General features: G+C 35.3%; 2 protein-coding genes and 2 pseudogenes across 2 annotated transcripts; all 4 read right to left on the bottom strand.

Annotated features, from left to right (window-relative positions):
• Window positions 1-215: 215 nt before the first annotated feature.
• Window positions 216-8,591, bottom strand: LOC107427028 (scopoletin glucosyltransferase-like; annotated as a pseudogene).
• Window positions 8,592-9,082: 491 nt separating this feature from the next.
• Window positions 9,083-10,874, bottom strand: LOC107427036 (UDP-glucose flavonoid 3-O-glucosyltransferase 7-like). Its single transcript, XM_016037370.4, has one exon. It carries the CDS (start codon window positions 10,654-10,656, stop codon window positions 9,190-9,192), a length of 1,467 nt encoding a protein of 488 aa, XP_015892856.3. The 5' UTR covers window positions 10,657-10,874; the 3' UTR covers window positions 9,083-9,189.
• Window positions 10,875-11,964: 1,090 nt separating this feature from the next.
• On the bottom strand, window positions 11,965-13,774 carry LOC107427039 (scopoletin glucosyltransferase-like). The gene has a single exon (XM_016037373.4). The coding sequence runs from the start codon at window positions 13,518-13,520 to the stop codon at window positions 12,072-12,074; it is 1,449 nt and encodes a 482-aa protein (XP_015892859.3). The 5' UTR covers window positions 13,521-13,774; the 3' UTR covers window positions 11,965-12,071.
• Window positions 13,775-14,183: 409 nt separating this feature from the next.
• Window positions 14,184-16,668, bottom strand: LOC107427040 (abscisate beta-glucosyltransferase-like; annotated as a pseudogene).
• Window positions 16,669-18,310: the final 1,642 nt, after the last annotated feature.

Raw genomic sequence — 18,310 nt, 5'->3', positions numbered from 1 at the left:
GCCGATAAATCTTATTCTTAAGACTGAAAATCTAGATATTTTGTAGGATATTACATACTGTACAATTTCAATTGTGAGAGAGTCTAAATGAAAAATAAAATAAAATAACCCTGAAACATTTAATTTTATATTGATGCAATAAAAAGTTAAACTCAGAATCATTGTCTCATGAAACAAAGACTGTTATCATGAAACTTGGAAAACACAAGGATTGTTTAGTCCTTGTTAGAACCAGAACCAATGTTGTGGAGACTCAATTCTTCAATTAAAAAACTCAAACCAGTATAAGAAGATCCACCTTCCTTGACTACCTCACTTGCCCATACCTGGAGTGCCTTGGCTCTGCTTCTTATTTTTTCTACTTCCTCACCTTCCATAATCCCAATCATAGCCTTCTCTATTTATTCCCTCTTCACACCATCCCCTGTCAACCTAGCCCATTTCTCAACTCCAACTCTAACTCCAATTCCAAGTATTTGAATCACCAACTTCTCATTGAAAAACTGCTCACCTACAACAGGCCATGTCACCAGAGGCAACCCTGCACATATTCCTTCCAGTGTCGAATTCCATCTGCAATGTGTCACAAATCCGCCCACTGCTTCATGTTGAAGGATCAGCACTTGGGGTGCCCAACCTCTTATGATCAGTCCCTTTCCTTCCATTCTCTTCTCAAATCCTTCCGGCAACCATTCTTCTACTTTCCCTTCTTCATGCTTTTCTTTCTTTACAACCCAAATGAATTGTTTCCTTGAAGCCTCAAGACCTGTTGCGATCTCCATGAGCTGAGCATCATCAAAGTTCGCCATACTTCCAAAAAATAAATAAACAACCAAACTGGGTTTCTTTGAATCAAGCCATTTCAAACAAGGATGCTCATCAATGGAGGATTCTTGTCCTCTCTGTTTCTTATTTTCTCTATCTTCACTGCATAGAAAAGCAGGGCCAACAGGCCAAGCCTTTAATCCGAGGACATTTATGCAATGATCAGCATAATCTGGTTCGAGCTCGTAGAAGCGATAACACCATAACTGCTCAGCTCTACTTGTATAGCTATCCTGGAGAAACTAGTAAATGCCGTTTCTTTTCTCATAAAATTTGGAAGTTGCTGTCTTGTAATCTTGATCTCGTCCGATAAACTAGGAATCAGAAAAGGTTCTGAATCAGACAACAAGTGCTTGTGGGGCTCATGCAGCATCACATTTCTTTTACCACTCAGAGAGAAATAGGAGGTTCCATGGAATACAATCCTGGGAATCCCAGCTTAGCTGCAATTTCGGTAGACCATGGGAAGCAACCGTAAAAAACAAGGCAATCGGGATGGTGTTCCGTAAGGAGCTGCTCGAGAGGTTGGTCAAGCAAAGTGGTAGCCAGGAAAAACTTTTCCACCATCTCATTTGTTGTTAGAGAATTAGCACTCTCACATCCTTCAGGCAATCCAAACTCCATAGAAGGAAACTTGATAAGAAGAATTTCGATCTGCAAATTCAGATTTGTGCTTCTTTCAATTACTTTGCGGACATCGAGTGCATTGGCAGGAGTAAAGATTATGATAGATTTTATGGATCTAACTATACGTAATAAATTTTATTAATCATAAATTACTAACCTTCAACCGCAGCCATTGATAAATTAAATCTTTAATCCTGCAAAATAGAAAACAATGTAAAGTAGTGCCTATGGATACACTACTCTCAAACCACTCTCAGATCTCTGAAAACCCTAATATTAAAATACCGTATGGCATATGTTTGTTTGCTTGCCCTAGACCTTTTATAGTCTCTGCAAGTCACACTTACCCATTAATTTTAACACACACAAAATACTAATAATTTAATAATATAATAATACTAGGAAAAATATGGGTAAGTCATTGGACTTTTAAAGAGAGTTGGTCCTCCAGTTTAATGGGCCAACTGGAGTCTTATAGAAAGTGTGTGACCAAGGGCCCTACTACAAAATAATAAAATAAGTCAGTCCCATTAATGGCATAAATAGGCCCTATAAGTGAGTAACTGATTATACTAAGTCCACAAATTATTTATTTATTTAACATTCTCCCACTTGGACTGCATAATCATCATCATATATACAATCCAAACTCACTTACTACAGAATCTCCTGAACCATAATACCATTTCATCTAAATATATAACATGCCGACAGGACACAACAATATACTAGACTGGACAGTTGAGATTCTCCCAGTAAATCTCCCGAAATATGATACCATTTCAACTAAGCACTTTGTATGCCATAAACTCAGTCTAGGTAGTAGAGATTTACCTAACCACGTGCAATCCCCCCAACACACAATACTATTTCATTCGAGCACATTGTGTATCGACAGGATACATCAATATACCCAAACTAGGTAGTAGGGACTCACCATGGCACTTGTGGATCAATATACACATATACATAGACTAATAGTCTCAACAGGCCTGTAAATATAAGGAGCAATAATATGTGTAATAAAATATCTCATAAATATATAATGATTCACATACATCAATGTATCAAAATAATAAGTAATACTTAACATGGATATTACTGTAGAAAATATAACAAACTCCCACTGATCCACAACAGTCTCAGCTTCCTAACAATCCCATACGGGACACATGCTCCTCAAATATGCCTACGGGAAAGGCCTTGGTCAATGGGTCTGCCACCAGGCTATAAGTAGGCGTATGAACTACAGTAATGAGGCCTTCTTCAACTTTCTCCTTAACCACAAAATACTTAACATCAATGTATCTCGCACTAGGGGTACCTTTTAAATTATTGGAGAAAAATACTACTGCCGTATTATCACAATACATCACAATAGGCCTCTCAATGGAGTCAACCACTCCCAAATCACGAATAAAATTCCGAAGCCAAACTGCATGACGAGTAGCCTCATAACACGCCACATACTCTGCTTCCATAGTCGAGGATGCTATCATTGACTATTTGGCACTGCGCCAAGATACAGCACCTCCTGCCATGATAAATATGCACCCAGTGGTAAATTTCTTATCATCTACACAGTTTTTATAATCTGCATCACTATAACCAACAACATCTAGGGAGTTGGTACGTCGATATATCAACATATGATCTTTAGTACTCTGAAGATACCTAAAGACCTTCTTAACTGCTTAGTAATGAATAGGACCAAAATTCCTCATAAATCTACTAAGCACACCCACAGCAAAAGCTATATCAGGTCGTGTACATACTTGAGCATACATCAAACTACCCACTGTTGAAGAATAGCGAACATTTCTCATCGCCATCCTCTCTTTATCGTTCTTGGGACATTGATCCTTAGAAAATCTTTCACCCTTTATAACCGGTATACTTCTAGGAGAACAATTATGCATATCAAATCTCTTAAGGATTCTATCAATATAGGCTCTTTGAGACAATTACAACACATAATTAGTCCTATCTTGAACAATCTTGATGCCCAAAACAAAAGAAGCCTCTCCAAGATCTTTCATATCAAAATGGTTGCACAACATCTGTTTTGTCTTAGCCAATAGGTTAGTGTCATTAGTAGCCAAAAGTATGTCATCAACATACAACACCAGAAATATAAAACTGCTCCCACTGACCTTTATATATGTGCATCTATCAACAACATTCTCCTTAAAGCTATTTTGGATGACAACCTCATCAAACTTAAGATACCATTGCCTCAAAATCTGTTTAAGATCATAAATTGACTTCTTAAGCTTACAAACCAAATTACCATTCCTTGTTTGCTGGAAGCCAACTGGTTGAACCATATACACATCTTCAAATAAATCACCATTCAGAAAAGCAGTTTTGACATCCATATGATGCAACCCTAGGTCATAATGTGCCACAATTGTCATAATGATTCTAAGAGAATCATTTGTGGATACAGGAGAGAATGTCTCTGTGTAATCAATTCCTTCCTTCTAGCTAAACCCTTTGGCTACAAGTCTAGCCTTATACCTCTCTACTTGACCATTAGAGTCTCTTTTAGTCTTAAAGACCCATTTGCACCCTATAGGCTCGCTACCCAATGGTAACTCAACCAAATCCCAAACACCATTTGATGCCATAGATTTCATTTCATCGTCCATTGCATCCAATCAAAAATTTGAGTGCGTATTGCTTATGGCTTCCTCATAAGTGGCTGGATCTGAATTATCACTTATGTCAAAATCATGCTCCTGCAAGTAAACCTCATAGTCATCAGGAATAGATAACCTCCTAGTCCTTTGTGACCTTTTTAAAGGCACATCAGCATCTACAATAGCTAGAATATTCTGCTCCTCAATGATGGGTTCATCCTGATCAACTACTGGTTCATCAACTACTGGATTAATAATATCTCTATCAGGAACTACAACACTGGGAATGAACACATTTTCTTCTCTAAATTGAGGCTCCCTTGGACCATTACTATCATCAAACCAAAAATCGTCTTCAAAATAAACAGCCCTGTCTGATTCAACAATTCTCGTGGTGTGAGATGGACAAAAGAATCTTGAACCCTTAGATCTTATACAATAGCCAACAAAATACCCACTTATAGTTTTAGGATCCAACTTCTTAACTTGGAGATTATAAATTCTTACTTCAGCTTTGCAACCACATACTCGAAAATGATGCAAATTAGGCTTTCTCCCTGACCACAACTCAAAAGGAGTCTTAGGAACAGATTTACTTGGAACTTGATTCAAAATATAAGCAGCCGTCCTTAAAGCCTATCCCCACATGTAATCTGGCAAGCTAGAATTTGCCAACATAGATAGCATCATGTCCAACAAAGTGCGATTTCTCCTCTCAGCTATGCCATTCTATTGAGGTGTACCAGACATTGTATATTGCGCATCAATGTCACACTCACGTAAATAAATTGTGAATGGCCCTGGTTTTCGTCCAGTCTCATCATATATGCTATAAAATTCATCATCTCGATTAGACCTCACAACCTTTATCTTCTTATTCTTTTGAAGCTCCATCTTTACCTTAAACTCTTTAAAAGCAACTGAAGAATTTGACTTCTCACGGATAAGCTCAACATGTCCATAACGAGAAAAATCATCAATAAAGGTAATAAAATACCTATAACCACCCAAAGCAGTTGGAGTGAAAGGTTCACATACATCAGTATGGATTAATTCCAAAATATCTCCACACCTTACTATCTTATCCTTTCTAACTTTGGAAGTTAGCTTCCCTTTCACATATTCTACACAAGTTGACAGATCAGAGAAATCAAGATTAGGAAGTATTACATCCTTCACTAACCTTTCCATCCTATGCCTAAAAATATGTCCCAAACGCTTATGCCACAACATTGAGGAATTATCATTAACTCTTGGACGTTTAGAAGCAATAAGAGAGGCAACAACAGAATTAATAGAAGAATTCAGACCATTACTAAATAAATCAAGTCTATATAAATTGCCACGTAAAGTTCCAAAACCAACAACTTTATTATCCTTATACATCTCTACTTTATTATTCCCAAACAAAAAACTAAAACCTTGACTATCCAAAAGTGAGATAGATCACAAATTCCTCCTAATTGAGGGTACATATGAAACTTCTTGTAATTCTAAAACATATCCAGTGGCAAGCTTCAACTTGATTGTTCCCATGATATCCATCTTCACTTTTGAGTTATCTCCCATATAAACATGCTGCTCAAAATTGGTTGGCCCCCTTTGCCTTATCATCCCATGCAATGAATTAGTAACATGAATTGTTGCTCCAGTATCAAACCACCAAGTATTCATAGGCACATCAATAATATTGGTCTCAATCATTAAAATATTACCTTTCTTTTCTTGCTTTCCCTTTAAATTCCAACACTCTATCTTCTTATGTCCAATTTTATTGCAGTAGCCACACCTTTCATTGAAGTACTATTTCCTTTCTCCTATCTAATAAGCATCATCATACTTAGTATTATTCCAAAGGTCCAAATAATAATGCTTCTCATTCATATCAAACTTGATAAATTTCTTTCCTATCTCTTCAAGAAGTTCCTTTGCTATATCAACCTTAGGAATACCAGCATATATAGCTTCATCCATGTAATTCTCCATCATCATCATGCAGCACTTATTAGAATGCTTTCAATTCTCATAAAGTTTCCTAATTACTGCACTACTATCATTAGTTGGTATCTTGAGTGAATCTGTCTCCAAAGGCAAATCTAATTTCATAAATGTCAAATTCATAACCAAGGTCTTTTTCCACTTCTGATAATTTATCACATCCAATTTCATCATGGCAAACATAGGCAGAACATTCGGGGTGCTACTAACTGTGAAAATAGTAAACACAATAAAACATTTAATATATATATATATATATATAAAACAATAACTATTTTCCAGCCTCTTAACACAAAACATAAAATATCAATATCGCTAGGGTTTTTGTAGCACTAGAGATACCCTTTCGTGGGCCAGAGACAATCAACCAAATGACCACAATCAAATGCATTGAACTGAATCACCGATAGGGCAACTCAGAACCTGCGATATATGGCATTTAATTAACTTCCACCGCTATTTCAGACGTCATACAAAGCAACTAAAACCACCGACAGGGTAGTTTAGTTACCTGTATAGACCCTGATTAATAAGTGAGACAAAATAACATATTGGCAATTTTATGAAATAGGTAAATATAAAACATCCCATCCACTATGCCATCATACATTATATTGGTACACATAATGCAGACAAAATAAGTCTCACAACAGGTGAGTACCTAAAATTCCACACTACTATACGAACTAGACAAAAAGCCTCTTTAGTGAAAGCTAACTTGTTCCAATTCCAAACATATACATTTAATATTAATTCAAGCAAATTGGAGTAGAATAATTAAACAAATAAATAAATAAAAAATAAATAAATAACTTTTTTTTAAATAATATTGAACAATAGATAAATAAATAAGCATACAAACAAATAAATAAAACAATATATATATATATATTATTTTATTATTATTATTATTTTTTTTTTTTGAAATTTTGGCTGCTGACATCAGCTTTCTCCTTCCTTCAGTCAGGTCGCCGGTCGACCCGGTTTTCTGGTTAGTGGGTTGCCCGACCAGCTTGACAAACCAGCTTATAAAACACAATTCCGGTCATCATTTTCTACAATATCGGCGCCATTCTTCTCCTTTCGGTGTGGGCAACAATTTTAAAGTATCAATTTGGATAAAGGAGAGCTTAAAACAAACACCCAAACTTAAGATTATAATCGGCCAAAACTCAAAAATAAACAACCATGGAATCACAAGAAATTCCAGAAAATTTTGAGCAAAATAAGTGCCTTTTGATTCGTCTCCTTTTGAGAAAGTTCGTTCAAAAACGCAGAAAAATAAACACCTAACACAAGAATTATTTCAGCCAAAACTCAAACAAACACCCATGTAATTCCAAGGAAATTGCAGAAAAGTTTTGGGCAAAATTGATCCCATTGTTGTCATCTCATTGTTGGCATCAATTTTGGCCAAAAATTAACCAAAAACAATTCACAAATCCAGGTTGCATTCGACCACGGTTTTCTCCAATTTTTTTTAAGGTTTTTTTTTAGGTCCAATTCGAGATTTTAAACAATACAAAACACATCGAAAAACAATTTTCCACCATGCCCAGGTCTTAATTCAAACTAAAACAAAGTTTACGTACTTTGCACAAATTTAATTTAAAACCCGATTACCACTAGTTTCGCAATCACATTTTTTTTTTTTGTTTTACAAATAACAATCGGGCATGTATTATGTTTCTTCACACATCAAGATTATAGCTTCACAGATCCATGCACGCAGAAAGAAAATAAAATAAAGAACATATATTTGAATCCCACATATCATTCAATGGCCACATACAGTTCAATCCGATCATCATAGATACAACGAAGACTAATCACAAAAAAAAAAAATTATTATGCATATTAATCATGCTCTGATACCAATTATTAGAATTTGTGGATCTAAATATACATAATAAATTCCATTAATCATAAATTACTAACCTCCAACCACAGCCATTGATAAATTAAATCTTTAATCCTGCAAAATAGAAAACAATGTAAAGTAGTGCCTATGGACACACTACTCTCAAACCACTCTCAGATCTCTGAAAACCCTAATATCAAAATACCGTATGGCATATGTTTGTTTGCTTACTCTAGACCTTTTATAATCTATGCAAATCACACTTACCCATTAATTTTAACATACACAAAATATTAATAATTTAATAATATAATAATACTAGAAAAAAATATAGGTAAGTCATTGGGCTTTTAAAAAAAGTTGATCCTTCAGTCTAATGGGCCAACTGGAGTCTTATAGAAAGTGTGTGACTAAGGACCCTACTACAAAATAATAAAATAAACTAATCCCATTAATGACATAAATAGATCCTGTAAGTGAGTAATTGATTATGCTAAATCTACAAATTATTTATTTATTTAACAGATTATAGATGTTTGGCGACCTCGAGAAGCAAATGGTTTTGCAATTTGTATAGTTGGTATTAGGTGGCTAGGAGCCATAAACGGGAAGAAGCATATGTGAAGCTGGTTATCCATGTGTAAACAGAAAAGCTTGAATGTGTGGACAAGTGTTTGTGAGGAAGTAAGGGATATGAATTTTTTATGGCTTAATTGGAAGATGAAGTTGAAACAATCAAATATATAAAAAAAAGGGACCTTCGTCTTTTTCATGACTGGAAAACAGTTTCTTCTAAAGTTTGCTAACATAATCGCTTGCGTCAGATTGAAGACTTCTAAAGAAAATTTTATGTTAGTTTGACTTCTCAGTTTACTATGAGTCATGAGCAGTAAAGTGATTTTGCTACTTATTTTCTTTTTTGGTAAATCAAAGTTAGTTTGCTACTTGATTGAATAATCTAAGGTGGATTATCAATTATTATTTTTATTTTTAGCCAGAGTGCAAATTGAATTTGCTAAAGTTTTGCATACTTGTATCATTCATTAACCAAAAAAGAGAGAGGGGGGGAGGGGAGGAAGGATAACAGTGCCCTTTCAATATTGGCGCAAAAATTAGTGCAACTACCATAGGTCACATAGTGGTTATCTTATTCATCCATATTTTTTAATCATTTGGTTTATGACACCGCCTTTGAAAACCTCCAACTAAGGATAGAAGACAAGAAAAATTTTTTGCCTAGGTCGAAGAGCCAAGTGACCTCAATTCTTCAATAAGAGAATTTAGATCAGAATTAGATGAACCACCTTCTTCAACAGCCCTTCTTGCCATCTTTCCCAAGCCTCTGGCTTTGCTTCTTATTTCCCCTGCTTCTTCACCCACCATAATCCGAATCACTGCCTTCTCCACTGCTTCTCTCTTCACGCTGTCCCCTACCAATCTAGCCCATTTTTTAGCACCAACACCAACCCCAATTCCAAGTATTTGAGTTATCAACTTCTCATTGTAAAACTGCTCGGCCCACATCGGCCAAGTGACCATTGGCACCCCTGCGGACACTCCTTCCAACGTCGAGTTCCATCCACAATGAGTGACAAATCCACCAACTGCTTCGTGATCAAGAATCAGCACTTGTGGAGCCCAACCTCTTACAATTAGTCCCTTTCCTTCCATTCTCTTCTCAAATCCTTCTGGCAACCATTCTTCTTTTCTTAGTTCCTCTGCCTTGTCTTTCCTGACAACCCAAATGAAGTTCTGTCCTGAAGCTTCAAGACCCTCTGCAATCTCAAGCAGCTGAGAATCATTGAATTTGGACATGGTTCCAAAACACACATAAACAACTGAATCGGGTTTCTTCGAATCAAGCCACTTCAGACAGTATTGATCATCATCATGGCAATCAATGGAGGCTTCCATTCCTCTACTTTCGTTGTCTTTTCCAATTGTCTTATTGAACAAAGAGATTGGACCGATATGCCAAGCCTTTCTTCCAAGAACCTGCCTGTAGTGATCTGCATAAGCGCATTCAAGCTCGTAGAAACTGTTAACAATTACTCCATAGGACTTCAACTCAGACTCTTTACCTTCTTTGAACAATCTGGAAAATTCTGTATCACCGTTTCCTTCAGCATAAGTTGGTAGTTGGTTTCTTGTCAACTTGACCTCATCTGGAAGTTTAGGAACGTCAAAAGGTTCTGAATCAGCCAGCACCTTCTTCTGAGGCTTGTTCATTAATACGCTGAGCGAAGCACAAAGAGAGAAAAAACCAATCCCATGAAAGACGAGCCTCGGAATCCCGAATCTAGCAGCAACATCAGTGGCCCAGGGGAAGAACACGTCGGCCACGAGGCAGTGAGGATGGTGTTCATGAATGAGCCGCTCAAGCTGGTTTTCAAGCATGGTTGTGGCTTTGAAGAATTTTTGCTGCATTTCTGGAGTTGTGGCCATTTCGGAACTCTCGCATCCTTCGGGGAGTCCAACCTCTGAAGCTGGAAATTTGATTAGAACCACTTCGATTTCGATACCCATATCTTTGATTCTTTGGATTTTGTTGGAGTGAAGTTGTGCATTGAGAGGAGTGGAGACTATGGTTGTTCTTAAACCTCTCGAAGCAAACAGTTTTGCCATGTCTATGACTGGTATAATATGGCCTTGAGCCATTAAAGGGAAGAAGAAAATGTGAAGCTGAGGGGATGAGCTTCCCATTTGGATTTGCAGAACAAGGATGATGATGAACTATATAGAGGACTGCTTTAGGTGTTGTTGGCTTTCATTCTGATTATATTCTCTGCCTTTATTTATACAAATTAATCAGTCAGGGAATAGCAACGGAGCAAGGGATAAAGATTACATATCAAGAGTAGACTAAATAGCATTAATTTAGTATTTTATTGGAAAGCCTGGATCTACTTTTGGAAAAACATGTACAAAGATAAGATTAATATTGTTTTTTATATTGTTTTTTTTTTTTTTTAATCACATCTAAAAAGACATTGTTTATTTGTTACTTTTTAGATATTCTTGGTAAATTTGTTTATCTATCTCATTTAATTATTTTGACAGAGTGGTTGGGTAATGGACTTTAGTAATTAATTCAATGGACCGAAGAGATTGTAATAATACTGAAATACCGAGAAAGCAAAGTCGATCATATTTTCTTCTCCACCCACTACTGAAGTGAAAAAATGGCAACTTATATTCTTTTATTCCTTAAGCTCGTTATGCCTTTAATAATTCCACACAAGCACTTAATAGCAACAACAACCCTAATTAAAAACTACCAAATTCTTTTTTTTTTTAAATTGAGTCTTAGTCACAACTGAACAGGAGCTTTGAAAAAATTAGCACACCTAATTTGAATCTGATTCAGAAATATTGCAGTTATAAGATTAGAAGCTATGTGTTTGCTATTAGTTTCAAATTAATTTATTCGAGAAAATAACTTTACTAAAAATAAATTAAAAAGCAACTGCTAATACCAAATACTTTTGAATCATTGTATAGACTTGAAATTATGAAATATATATTTAAGCAACCAAAAAGAAAAAAAAAAAAATCATCAATATAACCGAGTTGGACTGCTTGGCAAGACATGATTCTCTTCCATATATAGTCCACCGACCACGTGGACCCTTATCTTCAAATATTTGGAATGGACTGCATTATTAATTTTTCGTACTTTTCATCCCCATCTTTACGCAAGGACATTTTAGTAACTCTTGGACAATATTATAACCCCTACTGAAAATAACTCTTGAAACAATATTATAACCCTTTTTTTTTTTTGTCTTTGGTGAATGAAATCTAATCCAACTATTAAATATTATCATTAGGAAGAACAAAAGTCTGTTTAATTTTTTTTCTAAGTTCCCTTTTTTTTAACAGGATTAAATTCTGTTTAATTTTTTTTCTAAGTTCCCTTTTTTTTTAACAGGATTAAATTTTTTTAACAATTAATCTAATAAAATAATGAAACTAAATGATATATAAAAAAAACATTGGATTATACAAAAATCAATTCTTTTGCACTTCTTAATCCAAGTTATATAAACTGGACGATAGAATCTAATAGATAATACCTACTAAAGTTATATATCTATTTTTTCTAATTTTAGCAAGCTTCATGAAGCGAGGGCTCTCAATTCTTCAATTAGAGCACTCAAATCGGAATAGGATGAGCCTCCTTCTTCAACGGCTCTCTTTGCCATTACTCCAAGAGCCCTTGCTTTTTTTCTCATTTCCTTTATTTCTTCACCACCTTCCATAACATATTTCACTGCCTTTGCCACAGCTTCCCTCTTCACACTATCTCCTTCCCATCTCACCCATTTCTGAACACCAACACCAACTCCAACTTTCAGCACCTGGGTCAACAGCTTTTCGTTGAAAAAATGGTCAGCGAACACTGGCCACGTCACCATCGGAACCCCAGCACAAACTCCTTCCAAAGTTGAATTCCATCCACAGTGAGTCACAAACGCCCCAACAGCTTCATGATCAAGAATCAGCAATTGTGGTGCCCAACCTCTTATTACCAACCCTTTCCCTTCCATCCTCTCTTCGAATCCTTCAGGCAACCAATCTTCATTTCCATCTCCATTTTTGGTCCCACACCTCACAACCCAAATGAATTGCTGGCCTGAAGCTTCAAGACCCAATGCTATCTCCACGAGCTGGGAAGCACTGAATTTGGCTATACTTCCAAAGCTCACATAAACAACCGAGTTGGGCTTCTTCGAGTTCAGCCAATTCAAGCATTCTTCTTCATCAATGGAGGTTTCAACCCCTCTCTGTGATTTCTCTTTGTTTTCTTTATTGGAAAGTGAAAACGGACCAATTTGCCATGCCTTCACTCCCAATACCTTCTTGTAATGATCAGCAAAAGCCGGTTCGAGCTCGTAGAAACTATTAACGACAACTCCATAGCTTCTCACCCCGGATTCTTCAGCCTCTTTCAGCAACTTGGTCATTGAGTTGTTTACATTTTGTCTGATGAATTCAGGAAGTTGAAACCTTGTCAACTTAATCTCGCTTGGAAGATTAGGAATGAGAAAAGGTTCGGAATCCGATAAGACTTTGTTATGAGGCTCGTAGAGCCTGATGCTCTCCCAAGCAGATAAAGAAAGAAAACTCATTCCATGGAAAACAATCCTCGGAATGCCGAACTTAGCGGCAGCATCCGTTGTCCATGGAAAGAACATGTCGGCAACAAGGCAAGTCGGGAGGTGCTCGCCTAGAAGCTGCTCGAGAGGCTCTCGGAGAGTGGCGGTGGCTTCGTAGAAAGGGATAACCAGTTCTTGGGATGGGACAGAGTCGACATTCTCGCAGCCTTGGAACAATCCAGACTCTTTGGAAGGGAATTCAATGGTTTCGATATGGATTTCTTGGGCGAGAAATCTGGTTCTTTGAATGGTTTTGGAGAAGAAAGGGGCATTAAGCGGGGTTGTGATAATGGTGGTCTTCACACCTCGAGCTGCGAATAGTTTGGCCATGTCTAGAGCTGGTATCATATGGCCGTAAGCCAAGAAGGGGAAGAAGAAAATGTTAAGCTTCTGGTTTTTCCTACCCATTTATTGTCAGCTTGTGAATTATAAGCTAATTAAGCTAAATAGCATAGAAAGAAGAATAGAATTTTGGCTGAGTTTTCTAGCACTCATATATACATGGTCGAAGATGGAAGGGTTAAGAAAGAATGAGAACGTTTTGGATGTATTAATTAATTTTATGATTTATAACTTCCAAAACATTGAATATCATTAAGGTATTAAACAGGATCTAGAGATTTTACGTTTCAAGTCAAGAGGATATGACAAATGTTTTAAGTTAACATTTTTTTTAATCAATATTTTAAAGTGAACATAAAATTAATTAAAAGAGAAAATTTAATGTGTGTTAACACTAAAAAACTACTTCATTTTCTTTCATATTCAAAATTACATCATGTTTAATTAGAAAGGAAATGAGAACGCATTAAAATACGACAATGATCTGACTTTCATTCCCTCCATCCCACTATGTGATGGAAATCTTCTTTTTCCATTTTTTGTCCCGACTCTTACCCAACCGTTAATAAAATTTTATATTATTTTAAAAAAATGTGATTATTTTTTTCACTTGCTTTATTGTATTTATTTATTGATGTTTTCAAATGTAGTTCATATCAGGATGGAGACAGATAAAAAAAATTTAAAAATAAATAAAAAATAAAAGACAAAGATCTAAGCTTCCCAATATAAAATAATAATAATAATTATTATTATAAAGAGTGACTGAACTTAATAATATTGTATTTTTTTATATAATTTAAATAATTAAAACTAGTACACTTTTTTTTTTTTTTGTCTCCCAGGATCATAATAAGATGCGGACCGACCTGCACAGATTTGGAAACCGTCCCAATAATTGAGTCATCAATGGGCGTTCCATCGCCCTGCTCTCCAATCCATACAGATATAGAGGCGTTCCTTCCACAGCAGTACTCCCCCCTAACACAGATGTTACATTAGCGTAAGTCAGCCCAGACTTTATTCCTTGATTATTACCCATAATTATAGGATAAGTAACTGATGATTCGACGGTTTATTAATTTATAAATATTTAACGCTGAAAAAACTTTAATGTTAACATATTAAATTGTCACGTCAGTAACAATGTCCATTATGAGTATAAGAATTCTACTTTTAGTTTTACTATTGGAGCTTAAAAAAATGAGCTCTACGAGATCTCTTGCTTGATTTTGTTATATGTTTTTGTATGTTTGATTTTTAATATTTAATAAAAGTGATGGTTATATGTAATTCTGTAAAGAGATATGATTACATGTTATTTATTTGATTGACAACAAACAATTAAAATTAAAAATCAAGCATACATAAACATTAAAAAAATAAATAAAAGAAAAAGAATCATGCAACAAATTGATAGCTTCCAAGTTTTTGGTTTTAAAAATGAAAATTTTGTACAAGTGTGCCGTGATCACCTAGGCTTAGGAGAAATCGAGGCTGAGCAACTGTAAGTGTAAATTAGTAAAGCTATGTATTGATTGGGTTGGGTAAAAGAAAAAGATTTGAAGTTGTTATTGCTTCCTACTGTTGAAAAGTCATGATCAATGCCTAACTTTGAGTGTCAAACCTTTTTTCTCTTGGTAAATTGTTTTTAATTTTTTTTCTTTTTCAGATTGATTGGCTCGCCTTCTCATCTCCGCCGCTTCATATCCACCATCCATCAGCCTTCTCACCGCCATCTCCACCTTGTCTCTCCCTATCACTTCCTTCCTTTCCACATTCCACGACGCCCACTCTTTGTTCCCAACTTCAATCCCAATCCTCAACACTTCACTAATCAGCTTCTCATTGTAAAATTGCTCCGCCAACATCGGCCAAGTGATCAGCGGCTTTCCGGCACATCCTCCTTCCAGCGTCGAGTTCCATCCGCAATGCGTCATCAAACCACCAACATAAACATGGTCTAATATCAGTAGCTCCGGTGCCCATCCTCGCAATACCAATCCTCTCTTGCTTTCCTTCATTCTTTCTTCAAATCCCTGTGGAAGATAACTTTGCTTGTCTTTCCCATCACTTTCGTCGAACATTTTCCCTACAACCCAAATGAATGGGTGATCGGAAGCCTCTAGGCCATGTGCGATTTCTAGGAGTTGCTTGGGAAGCAAGCGAGCCAAGCTACCGAAACGGATGTAAAGAACAGAATTGGGTTCCTTAGAATTCAGCTAATTCAAGTAGCTTTGTTCATCTATGGAGCCGGTTTGTCCTCTTTCAACCTTATCAGAGACATTTCTGTTGCACAAAGAAACTGGTCCTACAAGCCATGCTTTCTTTCCCACCTCTGTTCTAACATAGTCCGCGTAGTCCGGCTCCAATTCATAAAAACTGTTTACTATAACACCAAAGCTTTTGTCCTCTGATTTACCCATTTTATCAGAAAATTTGGATCTCTATCTAGCAAAGAATGGAAGCTGAGACTTACTCAATTCGATTCGATCAGGCAGACCTGGCACGACGAAAGGCTCGGAATCCGAACCCACTTCCTCGTCCGGATTGTACCGTCTTATATTCTCCCCAACACAGAGAGAGAAGCAGCCATTGCCATTGAAGACGATCCTTTTAATGCCGAGCTCGTCAATAACATCGGCGGCCCAGCGATGAAACACGTCGACGACAATGCAGTCGGGATGGTTTTCCATCAGGAAGAACCTGAAAGGTTCTTGGAGAATCGAAGTGTCGGTTACAGGAGGAGCCGACATGTCTGCATTGGGGGATGCGGCATCGTCAGGTAATAGGAGAGCATGGATGGTGATCGGAAGACCGGATTTTATCCCGGAAAATGGAGTTTCCGAAACGAAGCGAGTTGGAAAGCGTGGTTACAATGGTGGCTTAGGCTCCATGTGAAGTGAAGACCCTGGCCATGTCTATCATGGGGATTTGGCGGCCTCCGCCGAAGAATGGAAAGAAGCACATCTCAACAGGAGCTTCTGGGACGTCCATTGCGATCCGATACTCAACTCTGTGAGAAAGATGAGAGTGACAAAGTGTTGGAACTCTTATTTATATGTAATTATAATATACAGGATGACAACTTCGCTATAAGAAATTTGGTTAGGAAAAAAACTTGCAACTCTAAGAATCTTTTTAATTAATATTCAAATTAAATTTGAATATTAAGTCAGTATTTGTTTCTATAAAAATTGAAAAATTGAAAAAAGAAACATTGATTTTGTGTGTGTGTGTGTGTGTGTGTGTGTGCGCGTCACTGCTGACGTACTTACTACACAAGTTTTCAGTTTGTCTTGTTAGACATGAGCTGCACTTGCCAACTTGGTGGTGACATTATGAACATCCACATCATAAGTAGTGGAGATTTTAGAGATGGGAAATTTGAATGATATGATTTTCATTTTAACGAAGACAATAAAGATGGACATCCTACATGTCAGAAAAAAAGTCTCTATGTGTATACATGGCTGAAATCCTATCATACATGAATCCTGATTCATCACGGCAGCTGATTTTATTTGCTCTTGTTTAGAATTAAATTTTGATGAATATTTTGATAATTTTAATATTATTGATTTTTTGTTAATTGTAAATTGTTTGTTTTGTACGGTTGACTTGACTTACAATGGAAACCAATATTTTTTTTATTGATAGCTTCTATATGATCACTGTCAAGATATTGTTCTATATTTACTGCCAAAATTTCGCATCAAATTTTTTGTTTAGGTATGTTGGGAAAATTTTATGTGTCACCAGCGGTTATTTTAAGTGCAATCCGATAAACATGGTTATATTTTAATGACCTATTTTTATGGATTCGTTTTTTCTTATTGTAAATTTTTTTTTTTTTCATATATCGATGATGGAGCATAAGTGAAATCTATATAGCAATTTAATTGGTTGTTTAAAAAAAAATTACCTCATCACATTAGGTTTTTAGTATAAAAAAGTCAATATAATTAAATACATTCATATCAATAACAACATATAACAAAACTTTTCCTTTTTAAATTTTTAGTTTTAAAAAGTTAAACAAAATTTGAATGCAGTTATCAATTGTCTAATTAACAAAGGATCCCATCAATGATGATAAATATTAAAACTTGTTATTTAAAAAAAAAAAAAAAAACAAAATCAAAAAGCTCTACTTCTATTTTGTTCTAAGAATAATACTAGAAGTATCAAATAAACCTAACAAAATGTATACTAAGTGTCAAGTACTAATATTTGATTGCTTATATTTAGTTATACTTATTTTTTTAAAAGTTTATTTATTCATAATTTATTTATATTAATATGTTAAGAGCATCTTCAATGGTAAATATGTATTATTATGGAGGAGAGAAATTAATATTGTCTAAAACTATGTGGCATCAATATACAATCAATTTCAAAATTGTTTTCCAATATCATTATGCATAAACATTATTTATATCTATTACTTAATTAAATACTTCATTATTTTTTTTAAAGAAAAGTTTTATTTTTAAGAAAATTTCAAAATTTCTAATAGACCCTTTAGACTTGACATTGTCTATTTTTTCTTTCCATATTAACTTGACAAATTGTTTAGAGAAATTCATTAGAGAGTTTTTTAAATAGATATCTATTTTTTTAAAGTAACAAAAAATATAACAATAAATATAGCCATTTGAAGTGCTTTAACCTTACACATGCCATTGGATGTAAATTGTGGTAGATTTATTTGGTAGCTTTAGCATTACCTTTTTTTACAATAATAATATCAGAGTTATTAAAATATTTATTAAATTTATTTATAAATAATATGTTAATATTCAATTAATTTATTTTTTATTCACTTATACATACATAAGTTATATAAATATGTT

This window comes from Ziziphus jujuba, chromosome 9, assembly GCF_031755915.1.
Source record: "Ziziphus jujuba cultivar Dongzao chromosome 9, ASM3175591v1".
Taxonomy (NCBI): Eukaryota; Viridiplantae; Streptophyta; class Magnoliopsida; order Rosales; family Rhamnaceae; genus Ziziphus; species Ziziphus jujuba.
Note: the sequence above shows the minus strand (reverse complement) of the source record. Positions and strands in the feature narration are given on the sequence as shown.